Below are 16,308 nucleotides of genomic sequence, written 5' to 3'. Positions count from 1 at the left end.
CCAGAGTGAAGGTTGCATATCGAGGGCAGGAAGAACAGTCTCGAAGTATTCCATGTAAAGATTAGCAAGGACAGGAGAGAGAGGAGAGCCCATAGCGACACCGAAGGTTTGAGAGTAATATTTCCCTTGGAAGGAAAAGGAGTTAGAGTCCACACAGAAGCGGATAAGATCAAGAAAGACATCAGTAGGTGTAGGGAGATTTAGAAACCCTTCATCGGCCTTCTCTCTAAGGAAATCAAGGACATCATCAAGAGTTACATTGGTGAAGAGGGACTCAACGTCAAGACTAAGCATCTTACAGGTTGGGAGAGAGCGAACCCGTTCAATGAAGTCTTGAGAGTGACGGAGGTGGGCAGGAGAAAAAGTACCAAGAAAGGGAGTGAGGGTTTTGGCCAGCCAAGAAGCAAGAGAATAAGAGACAGAACCTCTAGAGGATATGATAGGACGAAGAGGAATATCAGGTTTATGAGTTTTGGGAAGACCATAGAAATAGGGAAGAGAGGGACAGATGACACGAAACCGTTGAACAAGGTCAAAGTCAGGAGAACAGAGGTCGGAGAGAGTCCTTAGTTTCTTGTTGAAAGTTCTCTTGATGCGATCAAGAGGGTTGAAAACGAGAGGAGTGTAGGTACGTGAGTCAGAGAGCAAGACATCAGCTTTACGGAGGTAATCCTCGCGATCAAGGATCACTACCGAATTACCTTTGTCAGAAGATAGTATGACAATGTTAGTGTTGGATTTAAGAGAAGAAAGAGCAAGTTGGTAACGGCGTGGAAGGTGGTGATTCTTAGAAAACAGACTAACAAGAGCAGGAAGGAGAGCGCCACGAAAAGTGGACAAGTCAAGAAGATTACGGGAGCGAGATTGACGAAAGGAATCAAAAGAGCTAATCAGGGCAATACCAGCGCGAGGAGTAGGCGAAGTGGCAAAGGAAAGGCCAAAACCAAGAAGTTCATACTGAGAGAGTGAGACAGAAGACAAGTTAGTAACAGTCAGTGAGGGAGAATTTAGACCAAGGGCTGGCTGAGATGAGACGTTAAAGTTTATTCTGTAGTTTGGAAGAATGAATTTGTGTATTCAGGCGAGCAGTGTCAAAGGCAATGGTAGAGAGAAGGTTACAGAGATCCTGTGGTAGAGCCGCAAAGAGAGCATGTTGACGTTGACGGAAAGTAAAGAAGGCATCTTCAACCTGTGATTTAGTAGAAAGAATGAGCTGTTGAAGTAGGAGACGGGCATGATCAGGAAAGGGAGTGCCCAATGGGTTGGTTTTCAGGAAGTGGGAGAAGGAAGGTGGCAGAACTTGTTCAGCATGACAGTCACGTAGGAAGCGAAGCTGATTCTTACGACGCCGGGTAGCAATAAGAGCAGCCTCATAAGATCGAAAGAGGAGTTTAAAAGAGGGAAGAACATTAAAAATGTTGGAGAGAATATGACGCTTAACTGCGGGGTCCATAAATATCAAAAAAAGGCACAATACCGTGACTGGAACGATACAAAAATAACCCGCACATAAAAGAGAGAAGCTTACGACGACGTTTCGGTCCGACTTGGACCATTTACAAAGTCACACTAACCAGAAGTGGAGACGGACGGCTATATATAGGCAGGAAGAGGTGGAGGTAGTAGTAGTAGTAGTAGTACAAGAAGGGTATATAATACCGACAAGATGAAATTAAGGCACATGCGCAAACCCGAGCATTCCTATCGTAGACGTTTCGACATCCAGCCAGCCACTGGATGGCGAAACGTCCACAACAAAGACACCCAGACGCCGCACATGTGTCTTAATTTCATCAGTAGTAGTAGTAGTAGAAGAGGTAGCAGTAGAGGTAGTGGTAGAAGTGGGGAATAGGGAGGACGAGCCAGTCAAATACAAAGGAAGGGGAGCACTACAAAAGAGCTAGGTGCCCACAGAGGGAGAGCAAGCGCACAGAGGTGCGTGAAAGGGGAAGTGGTGAAATAAATGAAGAAGGAACAGAAACACGAGATAGAAGAGAGAAAAAAAAACACCCCAGAGGAGAAAAAGGAAAGAGGAAAGGGGAAGAGGGAGAAGAAGAAAAAGATAAAGAAAAAATGAGGAGTCAGGTTAAGTCACGGGAGTTCTGAAGTTTGGAGCATTTTACAATGTAGTGGGAGAGGAAGACATCTACAGAGACGAAGCCAGGGCTCAGATTCATACAAGGAAAGTTGTGTATTAGAGAGGATTCAACTAGACGGCGAATATCATAAACCTGATATTCCTCTTCGTCCTATCATATCCTCTAGAGTCTAGAGGTTCTGTCTCTTATTCTCTTCCTTCTTGGCTGGCCAAAACCCTCACTCCCTTTCTTGGTACTTTTTCTCCTGCCCACCTCCGTCACTCTCAAGACTTCATTGAACGGGTTCGCTCTCTCCCAACCTGTAAGATGCTTAGTCTTGACGTTGAGTCCCTCTTCACCAATGTCCCTCTTGATGATGTCCTTGATTTCCTTAGAGAGAAGGCCCATGAAGGGTTTCTAAATCTACCTACACCTACTGATGTCTTTCTTGATCTTATCTGCCTCTGTGTGGACTCTAACTCCTTTTCCTTCCAAGGGAAATATTACTCACAAACCTTCGGTGTCGCTATGGGCTCTCCTCTCTCCCCTGTCCTTGCTAATCTTTACATGGAATACTTCGAGACTGTTCTTCTTCCTACCCTCGATGTGCAACCTTCACTCTGGCTCCGCTATGTGGATGACATCTTTGCTCTGTGGCCTCATGACTCCAGTCACTTCCAACCTTTTCTTGAAGCTCTTAATAATCTTGCCCCTTCCATTAAGTTTAAAGCTGAATGGGAATCTAATTCCTTGCTTCCTTTCCTTGATGTCCATGTCCACCGCTCAGATACAGGTTTTTCCTTTTCCGTTTACCGAAAACCTATGTACAGTGGCATGTACATTCACTACTTTTCCTGTCATGCTTCCCCTGTCAAGAAAAGTGTTCTTATTTCCCTCTTTCTCCGTGCCCTCCACATCTGTGATCTTCAGTTCCTTCCAGCAGAAATTTCCACTCTTCATAATTCGTTTTCCTGTCTTGGCTACCCTTCCCATTTCAGACTCGTGCTAAACGTAATTTCTTCTCTCCCAAACTCTCTACTCCTGGGAACTCTTCTATCCTCTGCCTTCCCTACATTTCCGTCTTTCTAATCTCAACAATTCTCTCCGTCCCTTAGACATCAAGCTTACCTTCCGCCAGACTAACACTCTTCGCACTAATCTCGTTCATACCTCTCCTCCCTCTACAGATGTTCCTGGTGTCTACTCTATTTCTTGCTCCTCCTGTCCTCTTCAGTACTTCGGAGAAACTGGTTGATCTCTTTCTGACAGACTTAGGGAGCACAAAAATAGTGTTAGGCTTGCCGACACTAACAATGCTCTTTTCTGTCACGTCAAAGATCATAGCCATCCTATTGACTGGTCTTCTGCTAAAACTGTCTTCCCTACTTCCAACTTGAACAGTCGCCGTCTAGTTGAATCCTCTCTAATACACAACTTTCCTTGTATGAATCTGAGCCCTGGCTTCGTCTCTGTAGATGCCTTCCTCTCCCACTACATTGTAAAATGCTCCAAACTTCAGAACACCCGTGACTTAACCTGACTCCTAATTTTTTCTTTTTCTTTTTCTTCTTCTCCCTCTTCCCCTTTCCTCTTTCCTTTTTCTCCTCTGTTTTTTTTTTTTTTTTTTTTTTTTTTTTGCTCTCTTCTATCTCGTGTTTTTGTTCCTTCTTCATTTATTTCACCACTTCCCCTTTCACGCACCTCTGTGCGCTTGCTCTCCCTCTTTGGGCACCTAGCTCTGTTGTAGTGCTTCCCTTCCTTTGTATTTGACTGGCTCGTCCTACCTATTCCCCACTTCTACCACTACCACTACTACTACCTCTTCTACTACTACTACTACTGATGAAATTAAGACACATGTGCGGCATCTGGGTGTCTTTGTTGTGGACGTTTCGCCATCCAGTGGCTGGCTGGATGGCGAAACGTCTACGATAGGGATGCCCGGGTGTTGCGCATGTGTCTTAATTTCATCTTGTCGGTATTATATACCATTCTTGTACTACTACTACTACTACTACTACCTCCACCTCTTCCTGCCTATATATAGCCGTCCTGCTCCACTTCTGGTTAGTGTGACTTTGTAAATGGTCCAAGTCGGACCGAAACGTCGTCGTAAGCTTCTCTCTTTTATGTGCGGGTTATTTGTGTATTATTGGTCTATAGTTCGAAGCCAAGGAGCCCGGTAGCTCCCCCAAACATGTGTGCAACCTCCCCCAGAAATCGGAGCTAATTAAGCTGTCTGTGGATGTAACTTCTGCTGACTTGAAAAATAATGTGGAAGGTAATTATTAATTATAATATTTTTTCTGCATTTGTAAATTATGTGATATTCCGAGGTATGTTACTAATAAAAATAAGACACTAGACATTTCAAGCAAAATACCTAATTTAGTTTGTAATAGTTAAAAGCACACATTAGCTATATTATATTGGGGAGCCGTGGCTCCTAGGCCTTTTTTTTTGTATCCAGATGCTCTTGTGGTACCATCCTGTGGATGGTGGCATAAGAGCACAATGAACGTCAGCAAAAATCTAAAAATCTAATCACAATGACACCATTCTGAGAGCTCCCTGCTGGCCTCCCCCCACACTCCCTCTTGGCCTCCCCCACACTCCCTCTTGGTCTCCCATACACTCACTCCTGGCCTCCCCCACACTCTCTGCTAACGTGCCCCCACACTCCCTCTTGGGCTCCCCACACACTTCCTGCTGGCCTCCCCCCACACTCCCTGCTGGCCTGCCCCCACACTCCTGGCCTCCCCCCACACTCCCTCTTGGCCTCCCCCACACTCCCTCTTGGTCTCCCCCACACTCACTCCTGGCCTCCCCCACACTCCCTGCTAGCCTGCCCCCACACTCCCTCCTGGCCTCCCCCACACTCCCTGCTGGCCTCCCCCCACACTCCCTGCTGGCCTGCCCCCACACTCCTGGCCTCCACCCACACTCACTCCTGGCCTCCCCCCACACTCCCTGCTGGCCTCCCCCCACACTCCGTCCTAGCCCCCCACACTCCCTGCTGGCCTCCCCCACACTCCCTGCTGGCCTGCCCCCACACTCCCTCCTGGCCTCCCCCACACCCCCTGCTGGCCTCCCTCCACACTCCCTGCTGGCCTCCCCCCCACACTCCCTGCTGGCCTCCCCTCACACTTCCTGCTGGCCTTCCCCCACACTCCCTGCTGGCCTCCCCCACACTCCCTGCTGGCCTCTCATTACACTCCCTGCTGGCCTTCCCTCTCACTCCCTGCTGGCCTCCCCTCACAATTCCTGCTGACCTCCCCCACACTCCCAGCTGGCCTTCCCCCATACTCCCTGCTGGCCTCCCCTCACACTCCCTGCTGCCTCCCCCACACTCCCTGCTGGCCTCCCCACACTCCCTTCTTGCCTCTCTCACACTCCCTGCTGGCCTCCCGCACACTTCCTCCTGGCCACCCCTTACACTCCCTGCTGGCCTTCCCCCATACTCACTGCTGGCCCCCACCACACTCCCTGCTTGCCTTCCCCACACTCCCTTCTGGCCTCCCCACACTCCCTGCTGGCCTCCTCCCACACTCCCTGCTGGCCTTCCCCACACTCCCTTCTGGCCTTCCCCCCCCGCACTCCCTGCTGGCCTCCCCCACACTCCCTGCTGGCCTCCTCCCACACTCCCTGCTGGCCTCCCCCGCACTCCCTGCTGGCCTCCCCCACACTCCCTGCTGGCCTCCCACACTCCCTGCTAGCCTCCCCCCACACTGCCTGCTGACCTCCCCCACACTCCCTCCTGGCCACTCCATACACTCCCTGCTGGCCTCCCCCACACTCCCTCCTGGCCACCCACACTCCCTGCTAGCCTCCCCCCACACTGCCTGCTGGCCTCCCCCACACTCCATGCTGGCCTCCCCCCACACTCCCTACTGCCTCCCCCACACTCCCTATTGGCCTCCCCCACACTCCCTGCTGGCTTCTCCCCACATTCCCTGCTGGCCTCTCCCCACACTCCCTGCTGGCCTCCCCCACACTCCTTGCTGGCCTCCCCCCACACTCCCTGCTGACCTCCCCCACACTCCCTGCTTGCCTCTCCTACACTCCCTGCTGGCCTCCCTCACACTCCCTGCTTGCCTCGCCCACACTCCCTGCTGGCCTCCCCCCACACCTGCTGGCCTTCCCCTACACTCCCTGCTGGCCTCCCCCACACTCCCTGCTGGCCTTCCTCACACTCCCTGCTGGCCTCCCCACACTTCCTGCTGGCCTCCTCCCACACTCCCTGCTGACCTTCCCCACGCTCCCTGCTGGCCTCCTCCACACTCCCTGCTGGCCTCCCCCACACTCCCTGCTGCCTCCCCCACACTCCCTACTGGCCTCCCCCACACTCCCTGCTGGCTTCTCCCCACATTCCCTGCTGGCCTCTCCCCACACTCCTTGCTGGCCTCCCCCACACTCCTTGCTGGCCTCCCTCCACACTCCCTGCTGACCTCCCCCACACTGCTTGACACTCCCTGCTGGCACACTCCCTGCTTGCCTCTCCCTGCTGGCCTCCCCCCCACACTGCTGGCCTTCCCCTACACTCCCTGCTGGCCTTTCCCTGCTGGCCTTCCTCACACTCCTTGCTGGCCTCTCCCCACACTCCCTGCTGGCCTCCCCACACTCCCTGCTTGCCTCTCCTACACTCCCTGCTGGCCTCCCTCACACTCCCTGCTTGCCTCCCCCCCACTCCCTGCTGGCCTCCCCCCACACCTGCTGGCCTTCCCCTACACTCCCTGCTGGCCTCCCCCACACTCCCTGCTGGCCTTCCTCACACTCCCTGCTGGCCTCCCCACACTTCCTGCTGGTCTCCTCCCACACTCCCTGCTGACCTTCCCCACGCTCCCTGCTGGCATCCTCTACACTCCCTGCTGGCCTCCCCCACACTCCCTGCTGCCTCCCCCACACTCCCTACTGGCCTCCCCCACACTCCCTGCTGGTTTCTCCCCACATTCCCTGCTGGCCTCTCCCCACACTCCCTGCTGGCCTCCCCCACACTCCTTGCTGGCCTCCCCCACACTCCCTGCTGACCTCCCCCACACTCCCTGCTTGCCTCTCCTACACTCCCTGCTGGCCTCCCACACACTCCCTGCTTGCCTCTCCCCACACTCCCTGCTGGCCTCCCCCACACCTGCTGGCCTTCCCCTACACTCCCTGCTGGCCTCCCCCACACTCCCTGCTGGCCTTCCTCACACTCCCTGCTGGCCTCCCCACACTTACTGCTGGCCTCCTCCCACACTCCCTGTTGACCTTCCCCACGCTCCCTGCTGGCCTACTCCACCTACACTCCCTGCTGGCCTCCCCCACACTCCCTGCTGGCCTCCCCACATTCCCTGCACACTCCTGCTGCCTGGCCTCCCCCCACACTCCCTGCTGCCTCCCCCACACTCCCTGCTTGCCTCTCCTACACTCCCTGCTGGCCTCCCTCACACTCCCTGCTTGCCTCCCCCACACTCCCTGCTGGCCTCCCCCCACACCTGCTGGCCTTCCCCTACACTCCCTGCTGGCCTCCCCCACACTCCCTGCTGGCCTTCCTCACACTCCCTGCTGGCCTCCCCACACTTCCTGCTGGCCTCCTCCCACACTCCCTGCTGACCTTCCCCACGCTCCCTGCTGGCATCCTCTACACTCCCTGCTGGCCTTCCCCACACTGCCCTGCTGCACACTTCCTCCTGGCCTACACCCCTGCTGGCCTCTACACACTCCCTGCTGGCCTCCCCACACTTCCTGCTGGCCTCCCCCATACTCCCTGCTTGCTTCCCCCACACTTGCTGGCCCCCCCACACTCCCTGCTTGCCTCTCCTGCTGGCCTCCCCCCACACTCCCTGCTTCCCCCCACACCTCCTGCTGCCTCCCCCACACTCCCTCTTGGCTCTCCCCCACACTCACTCCCTGCTGGCCTCCCCCCACACTCCCTGCTGGCCTGCTGGCCCCACACTCCCTCTTGGCCTCCCCCACACTCCCTCTTGGTCTCCCCCCACACTCACTCCTGGCCTCCCTCACACTCTCTGCTAACGTGCCCCCACACTCCCTCTTGGGCTCCCCCACACTTCCTGCTGGCCTCCCCCCACACTCCCTGCTGGCCTGCCCCCACTCCTGGCCTCCCCCACACTCCCTCTTGGCCTCCCCCCACACTCACTCCTGGCCTCCCCCCACACTCCCTGCTGGCCTGCCCCCCACTCCCTCCTGGCCTCCCCCACACTCCCTGCTGGCCTCCCCCCACACTCCCTGCTGGCCTGCCCCCACACTCCTGGCTCCTGGCCTCCCCCCACACTCCCTGCTGGCCTCCCCGCACACTCCCTCCTGGCCTCCCCCAAACCCCCTGCTGGCCTCCCTCCACACTCCCTGCTGGCCTCCCCCCCACACTCCCTGCTGGCCTCCCCTCACACTCCCTGCTGGCCTCCCCCACACTCCCTGCTGGCATCTCATTACACTCCCTGCTGGCCTTCCCTCACACTCCCTGCTGGCCTCCCCTCACAATTCCTGCTGACCTCCCCCACACTCCCAGCTGGCCTTCCCCCATACTCCCTGCTGGCCTCCCCTCACACTCCCTGCTGCCTCCCCCACACTCCCTTCTTGCCTCTCTCACACTCCCTGCTGGCCTCCCGCACACTTCCTCCTGGCCACCCCTTACACTCCCTGCTGGCCTTCCCCCATACTCACTGCTGGCCCCCACCACACTCCCTGCTTGCCTTCCCCACACTCCCTTCTGGCCTCCCCACACTCCCTGCTGGCCTCCTCCCACACTCCCTGCTGGCCTTCCCCACACTCCCTTCTGGCCTTCCCCCCCCGCACTCCCTGCTGGCCTCCTCCCACACTTCCTGCTGGCCTCCTCCCACACTCCCTGCTGGCCTCCCCCGCACTCCCTGCTGGCCTCCCCCACACTCCCTGCTGGCCTCCCACACTCCCTGCTAGCCTCCCCCCACAATGCCTGCTGACCTCCCCCACACTCCCTCCTGGCCACTCCATACACTCCCTGCTGGCCTCCCCCACACTCCCTCCTGGCCACCCACACTCCCTGCTAGCCTCCCCCCACACTGCCTGCTGGCCTCCCCCACACTCCCTGCTGGCCTCCCCCACACTCCCTACTGCCTCCCCCACACTCCCTACTGGCCCCCCCCACACTCCCTGCTGGCATCCTCCCCACATTCCCTGCTGGCCTCTCCCCACACTCCCTGCTGGCCTCCCCCACACTCCTTGCTGGCCTCCCCCCACACTCCCTGCTGACCTCCCCCACACTCCCTGCTTGCCTCTACTACACTCCCTGCTGGCCTCCCTCACACTCCCTGCTTGCCTCCCCCACACTCCCTGCTGGCATCACCCCACACCTGCTGGCCTTCCCCTACACTCCCTGCTGGCCTCCCCCACACTCCCTGCTGGCCTTCCTCACACTCCCTGCTGGCCTCCCCACACTTCCTGCTGGCCTCCTCCCACACTCCCTGCTGACCTTCCCCACGCTCCTTCATGCCATCCCCCACACTCCCTGCTGGCTTCTCCCCACATTCCCTGCTGGCCTCTCCCCACACTCCCTGCTGGCCTCCCCCACACTCCCTGCTGGCTTCTCCCCACATTCCCTGCTGGCCTCTCCCCACACTCCCTGCTGGCCTCCCCCACACTCCTTGCTGGCCTCTCCCCACACACTCCCTGCTGACCTCCCCCACACTCCCTGCTTGCCTCTACTACACTCCCTGCTGGCCTCCCTCACACTCCCTGCTTGCCTCCCCCACACTCCCTGCTGGCCTCCCCCCCCCCCTGCTGGCCTTCCCCTACACTCCCTGCTGGCCTCCCCCACATTCCCTGCTGGCCTTCCTCACACTCCTTGCTGGCCTCCCCCCCCACTCCCTGCTGACCTCCCCCACACTCCCTGCTTGCCTCTCCTACACTCCCTGCTGGCCTCCCTCACACTCCCTGCTGGCCTCCCCCACACTCCCTGCTGGCCTCCCCCCACACCTGCTGGCCTTCCCCTACACTCCCTGCTGGCCTCCCCCACACTCCCTGCTGGCCTTCCTCACACTCCCTGCTGGCCTCCCGACACTTCCTGCTGGCCTCCTCCCACACTCCCTGCTGACCTTCCCCACGCTCCCTGCTGGCATCCTCTACACTCCCTGCTGGCCTCCCCCACACTCCCTGCTGCCTCCCCCACACTCATTACTGGCCTCCCCCACACTCCCTGCTGGTTTCTCCCCACATTCCCTGCTGGCCTCTCCCCACACTCCTCTACACTCCTTGCTGCTGCTGGCCTCCCCCACACTCCCTGCTGCCTCCCCCACACTCCCTCCTGGCCTCCCCCACACTCCCTGCTGGCTTCTCCCCACATTCCCTGCTGGCCTCTCCCCACACTCCCTGCTGGCCTCCCCCACACTCCTTGCTGGCCTCCCCCCACACTCCCTGCTGACCTCCCCCACACTCCCTGCTTGCCTCTCCTACACTCCCTGCTGGCCTCCCTCACACTCCCTGCTTGCCTCCCCCACACTCCCTGCTGGCCACCCCCCACACCTGCTGGCCTTCCCCTACACTCCCTGCTGGCCTCCCCCACACTCCCTGCTGGCCTTCCTCACACTCCCTGCTGGCCTCCCCACACTTACTGCTGGCCTTCTCCCACACTCCCTGCTGACCTTCCCCACGCTCCCTGCTGGCCTACTCCACACTCCCTGCTGGCCTCCCCCACACTCCCTGCTGCCTCCCCCACACTCCCTACTGGCCTCCCCCACACTCCCTGCTGGCCTCCCCCACACTCCCTGCTGCCTCCCCCACACTCCCTGCTGGCCTCCCCACACTCCTTGCTGGCCTCCCCCCACACTCCCTGCTGACCTCCCCCACACTCCCTGCTTGCCTCTCCTACACTCCCTGCTGGCCTCCCTCACACTCCCTGCTTGCCTCCCCCACACTCCCTGCTGGCCTCCCCCCACACCTGCTGGCCTTCCCCTACACTCCCTGCTGGCCTCCCCCACATTCCCTGCTGGCCTTCCTCACACTCCCTGCTGGCCTCCCGACACTTCCTGCTGGTCTCCTCCCACACTCCCTGCTGACCTTCCCCACGCTCCCTGCTGGCCTCCTCCACACTCCCTGCTGGCCTTCCCCACACTGCCTGCTAGCCTCCCGCACACTTCCTCCTGGCCACCCCCTACACTCCCTGCTGGCCTCCACCACACTCCCTGCTGGCCTTCCTCACACTCCCTGCTGGCCTCCCCCACACTCCCTGCTTGCCTCCCCTACACTCCCTGCTGGCCTCCCCCCACACTCCCTGCTGGCCTCCACCACACTCCCTGCTGGCCTCCCCACACTTCCTGCTGGCCTCCTCCCACACTCCCTGCTTGCTTCCCCCACACTCCCTGCTGGCCTCCCCCACACTCCCTGCTTGCCTCCTCTACACTCCCTTCTGGCCTCCCCCCACACTCCCTGCTGGCCTCCCCCCACACTCCCTGCTGGCCTACCCCCACACTACCTGCTGGCCTCCCCCCTACTCCCTGCTGGCCTCCTCCACACTCCCTGCTGGCCTCCCCCACACTCCCTGCTGGCCTTCCCCACACTCCCTCCTGGTCACCCCCCACACTCCCTGTTGGCCTCCCCCACACTCCCTGCTGGCCTCCCCCATTCTCCCTGCTGGCCTCCCCATACTCCCTCCTGGCCACCCCCTACACTCCCTGCTGGCCTCACCCACCCTCCCTCCTGACCATCCACACTCTCTGCTAGTCTCTCCCCCACACAACCTGCTGGCCTCCCCCACACTGCCTGCTGGCCTCTCCCACACTCCCTCTTGGCCTCCCCCACTCTCTCTCCTGGCTACCCACAGTCCCTGCTGGCCTCCCTCACATTCCCTGCTGGCCTCCCCCACACTCCCTGCTGGCCTGCCCCACACTCCCTGCTGGTCTTCCCCCACACTCCCTCCTGGCCACCCCCCACCCTCCCTGTCTTCCACCACCGCCTATGTCCCTCTTTATCCTCTGCGTCCCTCCAGCAAGACCTCACTCTCTTGTCTCCTTCTACAGCCAACCCACTGGGAGTGGTGGTGGCACAGGTGCTCTCACCAATACTGATTAAGTACTCCACCTTGCCCATTCTTAATTACGTCTACTGTGGCATGGCAGTCTTCACCCAGTTGATCACCCTCGTCTCCGTTACCAGGTGAGTACACAACGCACTGGAAAGCGTAAGGGGAAATAATGAAAGGAAGAGAGAAATCGGAGATGTGGAGGGAGAATCCGAGTGAAGGCAGGAAAAAGAAGAAATGTAAGAGGTGATAATTTAACAGTGGAATATTTGCTTGCATTACATTTTCCTGATCAACACTGTTAATTATTTTTTCACTGTTATAACAAAATAACACTTAATACAAGACAGCCACTTGCAGACCACATCCCAGGCACTAATTTTCCTTTTTGAAAGCAATAAGCAAATAAATATAACTTAAAGCGTTTTAATATCCCAGATTGTTAGAGTTTAGCAACATTGATTCAGCTTCCTCATTATTCCACCTTAAATTCCTTCTCATTTTTTGGCAAGACTACTGATTGAATAAATAATTATAATACGTATTACATAACTATATGTAGCTGATAGCGTTAACTAAATGTAACTGATAGAAGTAACTATATGTAGCTGATAATACTAACTATATGTAGTTGATAGTATTACTTTCCTACAGTATGTGTAGTTGAGAGTTTTTATTACTTTATATGTAGATAAAAGTATATACGTATTACTGAAATATATGTGGCAAATACGGTATAGTTGCACTGAATACTTCACACTGGCTGAGTACACTCGTCACTTGCGAGTACACTTTTATTTCCACTATCTAGATAAGTGAGTTAAGTAAGTTTGGATAGGAGAGCAAAGAGAGGGAAGGGAGGGAACAGACAGTCCTGTTTGACCATGATAGAGGGAACAGGTAGTCGTGGTTGACCATGAGAGAGGAACAGAGTCATGGTTGGCAACACACACACACACACACACACACACACACACACACACACACACACACACACACACACACACACACACACACACACACACACACACAAATGCAAAGTCATGAAGATCGGAGGAGCGCAAAGAAGACTGCAGACAGAGTATAGGCTAGGTGGCCAAAAGCTGCAAACCTCACTCAAGGAGAAAGACCTAGGAGTGAGTATAATACGGAGTACATCGCCAGAAGCACACATTAACCAGATAACTGCTGCGGCATATAGGCGCTTGGCAAACCTGAGAATAGCGTTCCGGTACCTCAGCAAGGAATCGTTCAAGACTTTATACACTGTGTACGTCAGGCCCATACTGGAGTACCCAGCACCAGTTTGGAACCCACACCTGGTCAAACACGTCAAGAAATTAAAGAAAGTGCAAAGGTTTGCAACAAGGCTAGTTCCAGAGCTAAGGGGAATGTCCTATGAAGAAAGGTTAATGAAATCGGTCTGACAACACTGGAGGACAGGAGGGTCAGGGGAGACATGATAAGGACATGCAAAATACTGCGTGGAATAGACAAGGTGGACAGAGACAGGATGTTCCAGAGATGGGACACAGAAACAAGGGGCCACAATTGGAAGCTGAAGACTCAGATGAGTCAAAGAGATGTTAGGAAGTATTTCTTCAGTCATAGAGTAGTTAGGAAGTGTAATAGTCTGGCAAGCGATGTAGTGGAGGCAGGAACTATACATAGTTTTAAGACGAGGTATGATAAAGCTCATGGAGCAGGGGGAGAGGGGACCTAGTAGCGGTCGGTGAAGAGGCGGGGCCAGGAGCTGAGTCTCGACCCCTGCAACCACAATTAGGTGAGTACAATTAGGTGAGTACGCACACACACACACACACACACACACACACACACACACACACACACAAACTGTGCACATCATGATCAAGGAAGGTAAGAGGGATGAGAAACAACACTACTACAGGTTTGACTGGGTTGTGACACAGGGGAGAGAAAACGGTTTCCATAAAATTCAAGAAAGATTGACGTATCAATTTAGAGGAATTATAAAAAGACGAAAATGGAAATGTCACAGAATTGAAAAGAAAACGAACCTGAGAAGAACGAAAATCACGAAGTTTAAAAGAACAAAATGCAAATCAGTGACCCCAATGGAAATAAGTCACAGTGACTTCACTGGGTCATGTTACGTTAAATTTTCATAATGTCCATAATATCTGTGGCAGGAGTATATATTTCTCATTGTATATATGCTGAGAACTTACTTTAATCGCAGTTGAAGGTATTACACCGTTTGTGACTGGTGGTGAACAGTTTCCATGCAGCCATAATAATCCTCGTGTAGTAAATAGACTATAAACCCCATTAACCAACCAACTAACATCTGTGTTCCCTCAAGACCATTGTTAAAAAATATGTATGTCATGTACCCAAGCCTAAATGACTAAATAATTTGGAGTAGCACAACTGCTACACCGGACTAATGCTAGGTAACTCACCCCACAGATCGAAGCCACGTACGGCGCCTAGCCAGAGTGCCCAACGAGGAGAGAGAGACAGAGCACCTTACCTGCAGCAGCTGAAGGAGACCTTTACCTGTGTACCTTACCTCCTGCTCCTGCTGTCTCTAGGATGTGGTATAGGACTCTTCAGCTCCATCTCTACCGTTACCCAACAGCTCCTCTGTCCTCTGGGATACAGCGACGTCAGTGCATAACTATAATAATAATAATAATAATAATAATAATATTACATAAGATATACGCCGCGAGGTTTATGTGTCTATATATGCACCGAGAGTTTACTTTAATTCCTTTTTAAGGGAATAAAGTGATATGCAGCTTAAATGACCCCCGTGTATTCGACTGACTTTAAAGCTCCATTAACCAAACAGCCTGGTCTACTACTACTACTGCTATTACTACTACTACTGCTATTACTACTACTACTACTACTACTACTACTAATAATAATAATAATAATAATAATAATTTATTAGGGATCACTAAGTACTGATAATCATGTACTTATGTTACAAGATGTGGTTAATAATGTGCACCTAACTCCCAAAAAAGGCACACAACATGGTGTTTTGTCCCATCATTGCCCAGTGCTAAACTGCACAACGTGTCAGCTAAGTATTTTAATCAACTTGTAATTGCGAAAGACAGTGTAAATCTAACTTTTTTTTATATTTTTTTTCTCTTCTGATTGATGTCTTGCGCTAAGAGTCAAAACTACACCCACATAAGATATTTTAGAATATTTTTACTTTCGTGAAGTTTGAGTAGGCTAATTTCTGTCCGCTTTTCTCTTTAATGAATTTATGATTAACATTAAATTTAAGGCAGATTTGAGACTAGGATTGCTTGTTTTTCTGTGACGAAATATTAAGGTGTTTGAGTCGACATCCCTGAATGATATTAGGACGGTGAAGAGAAGAAACACTTCACAGAACTAACTTTTATTTGGCTAACGTTTCGTACTGTGTAGAGCTTTGTGAAATCATAGCTTGATGAAGCTGCACACAGAGAGAAACGTTGTCCTGGTAAAAGTTCGTTGTACAACGTGTGTCTTTTCTTCACTATTTTCGGTAATTCGACATTTGGATACCAATTAAGATTTTAATCTTTAGGAATTCTATTTAACAGTTCCTTCAGCTTCATCATCCTCCATCTAGTCACGGTCGTCCAAATCACCACATCCATATAAAAATGACCCTCTCACTCTACTTATCCCTCTAATACTTATCCTCCCTACATCCCTCGTAACCCACTTTTCCTTTTCATGTTCCTCATTTTCCCAACGCAAGTTTTCTTTTTTCCCAACATGAGTTTTCTGTCTCCCGGTATGGATTCTCTTCCTTCCTGCCTGAGCTCTTTCCCTCCCCCCATCCAAAAAAGGCGTTTTCTTTCTCTTCATCCCAAAGTGAGGTTTCTTCAGACATGGGTTCTCTTTCTCCCAGCGTGAGAAGTCTTTCTCCCACAATGAGTTTCTCTCCTCCCTTGCCTCTAGACCCCACAAACATCGTGACCTTTAATAGCACTTCTTTTTCTCCATTCCCTCACCCATTCCCCTTCTCTCCCCCTGACCTAGGTGTGTTCCCCATCACCAGTGTGGAACTCAAGGAAAGACATCAAAGAGACTGGGTCCGCACTGCAATTAATCTTGCATGCTTCCTTGGAGTCTGCGGCTGTTTCATCCCTCCTCTCCCCTCTCTTTCTCTCCATTCCTCTTCCTCTTTTTCTTTTTTCTTACTCTCTGTGTGACTTAACTCTTTCTCTGAGGTTTAATTTA

At 54.0% G+C, this 16,308-nt stretch overlaps 1 protein-coding gene across 2 annotated transcripts in view; it reads left to right on the top strand.

Annotated features, from left to right (window-relative positions):
• LOC128685074 (solute carrier family 49 member A3) overlaps positions 1-14,716 on the top strand; it is a gene marked incomplete at its 3' end in the record, with an annotated part of 54,139 nt that extends 39,423 nt beyond the window's left edge. For both annotated transcript variants that reach the window (XM_070081120.1, XM_070081119.1), the window contains 2 exon segments: positions 12,065-12,200; positions 14,518-14,716. In XM_070081120.1, the coding sequence (XP_069937221.1) occupies positions 12,065-12,200; positions 14,518-14,716 (335 nt within the window).
• Positions 14,717-16,308: the final 1,592 nt, after the last annotated feature.

Source organism: Cherax quadricarinatus, unplaced genomic scaffold (genome assembly GCF_038502225.1).
Source record: "Cherax quadricarinatus isolate ZL_2023a unplaced genomic scaffold, ASM3850222v1 Contig1770, whole genome shotgun sequence".
Lineage (NCBI taxonomy): Eukaryota > Metazoa > Arthropoda > Malacostraca > Decapoda > Parastacidae > Cherax > Cherax quadricarinatus.
The sequence above is the reverse complement of the archived record's forward strand: the minus strand, read 5'-3'. Positions and strand labels throughout refer to the sequence as shown.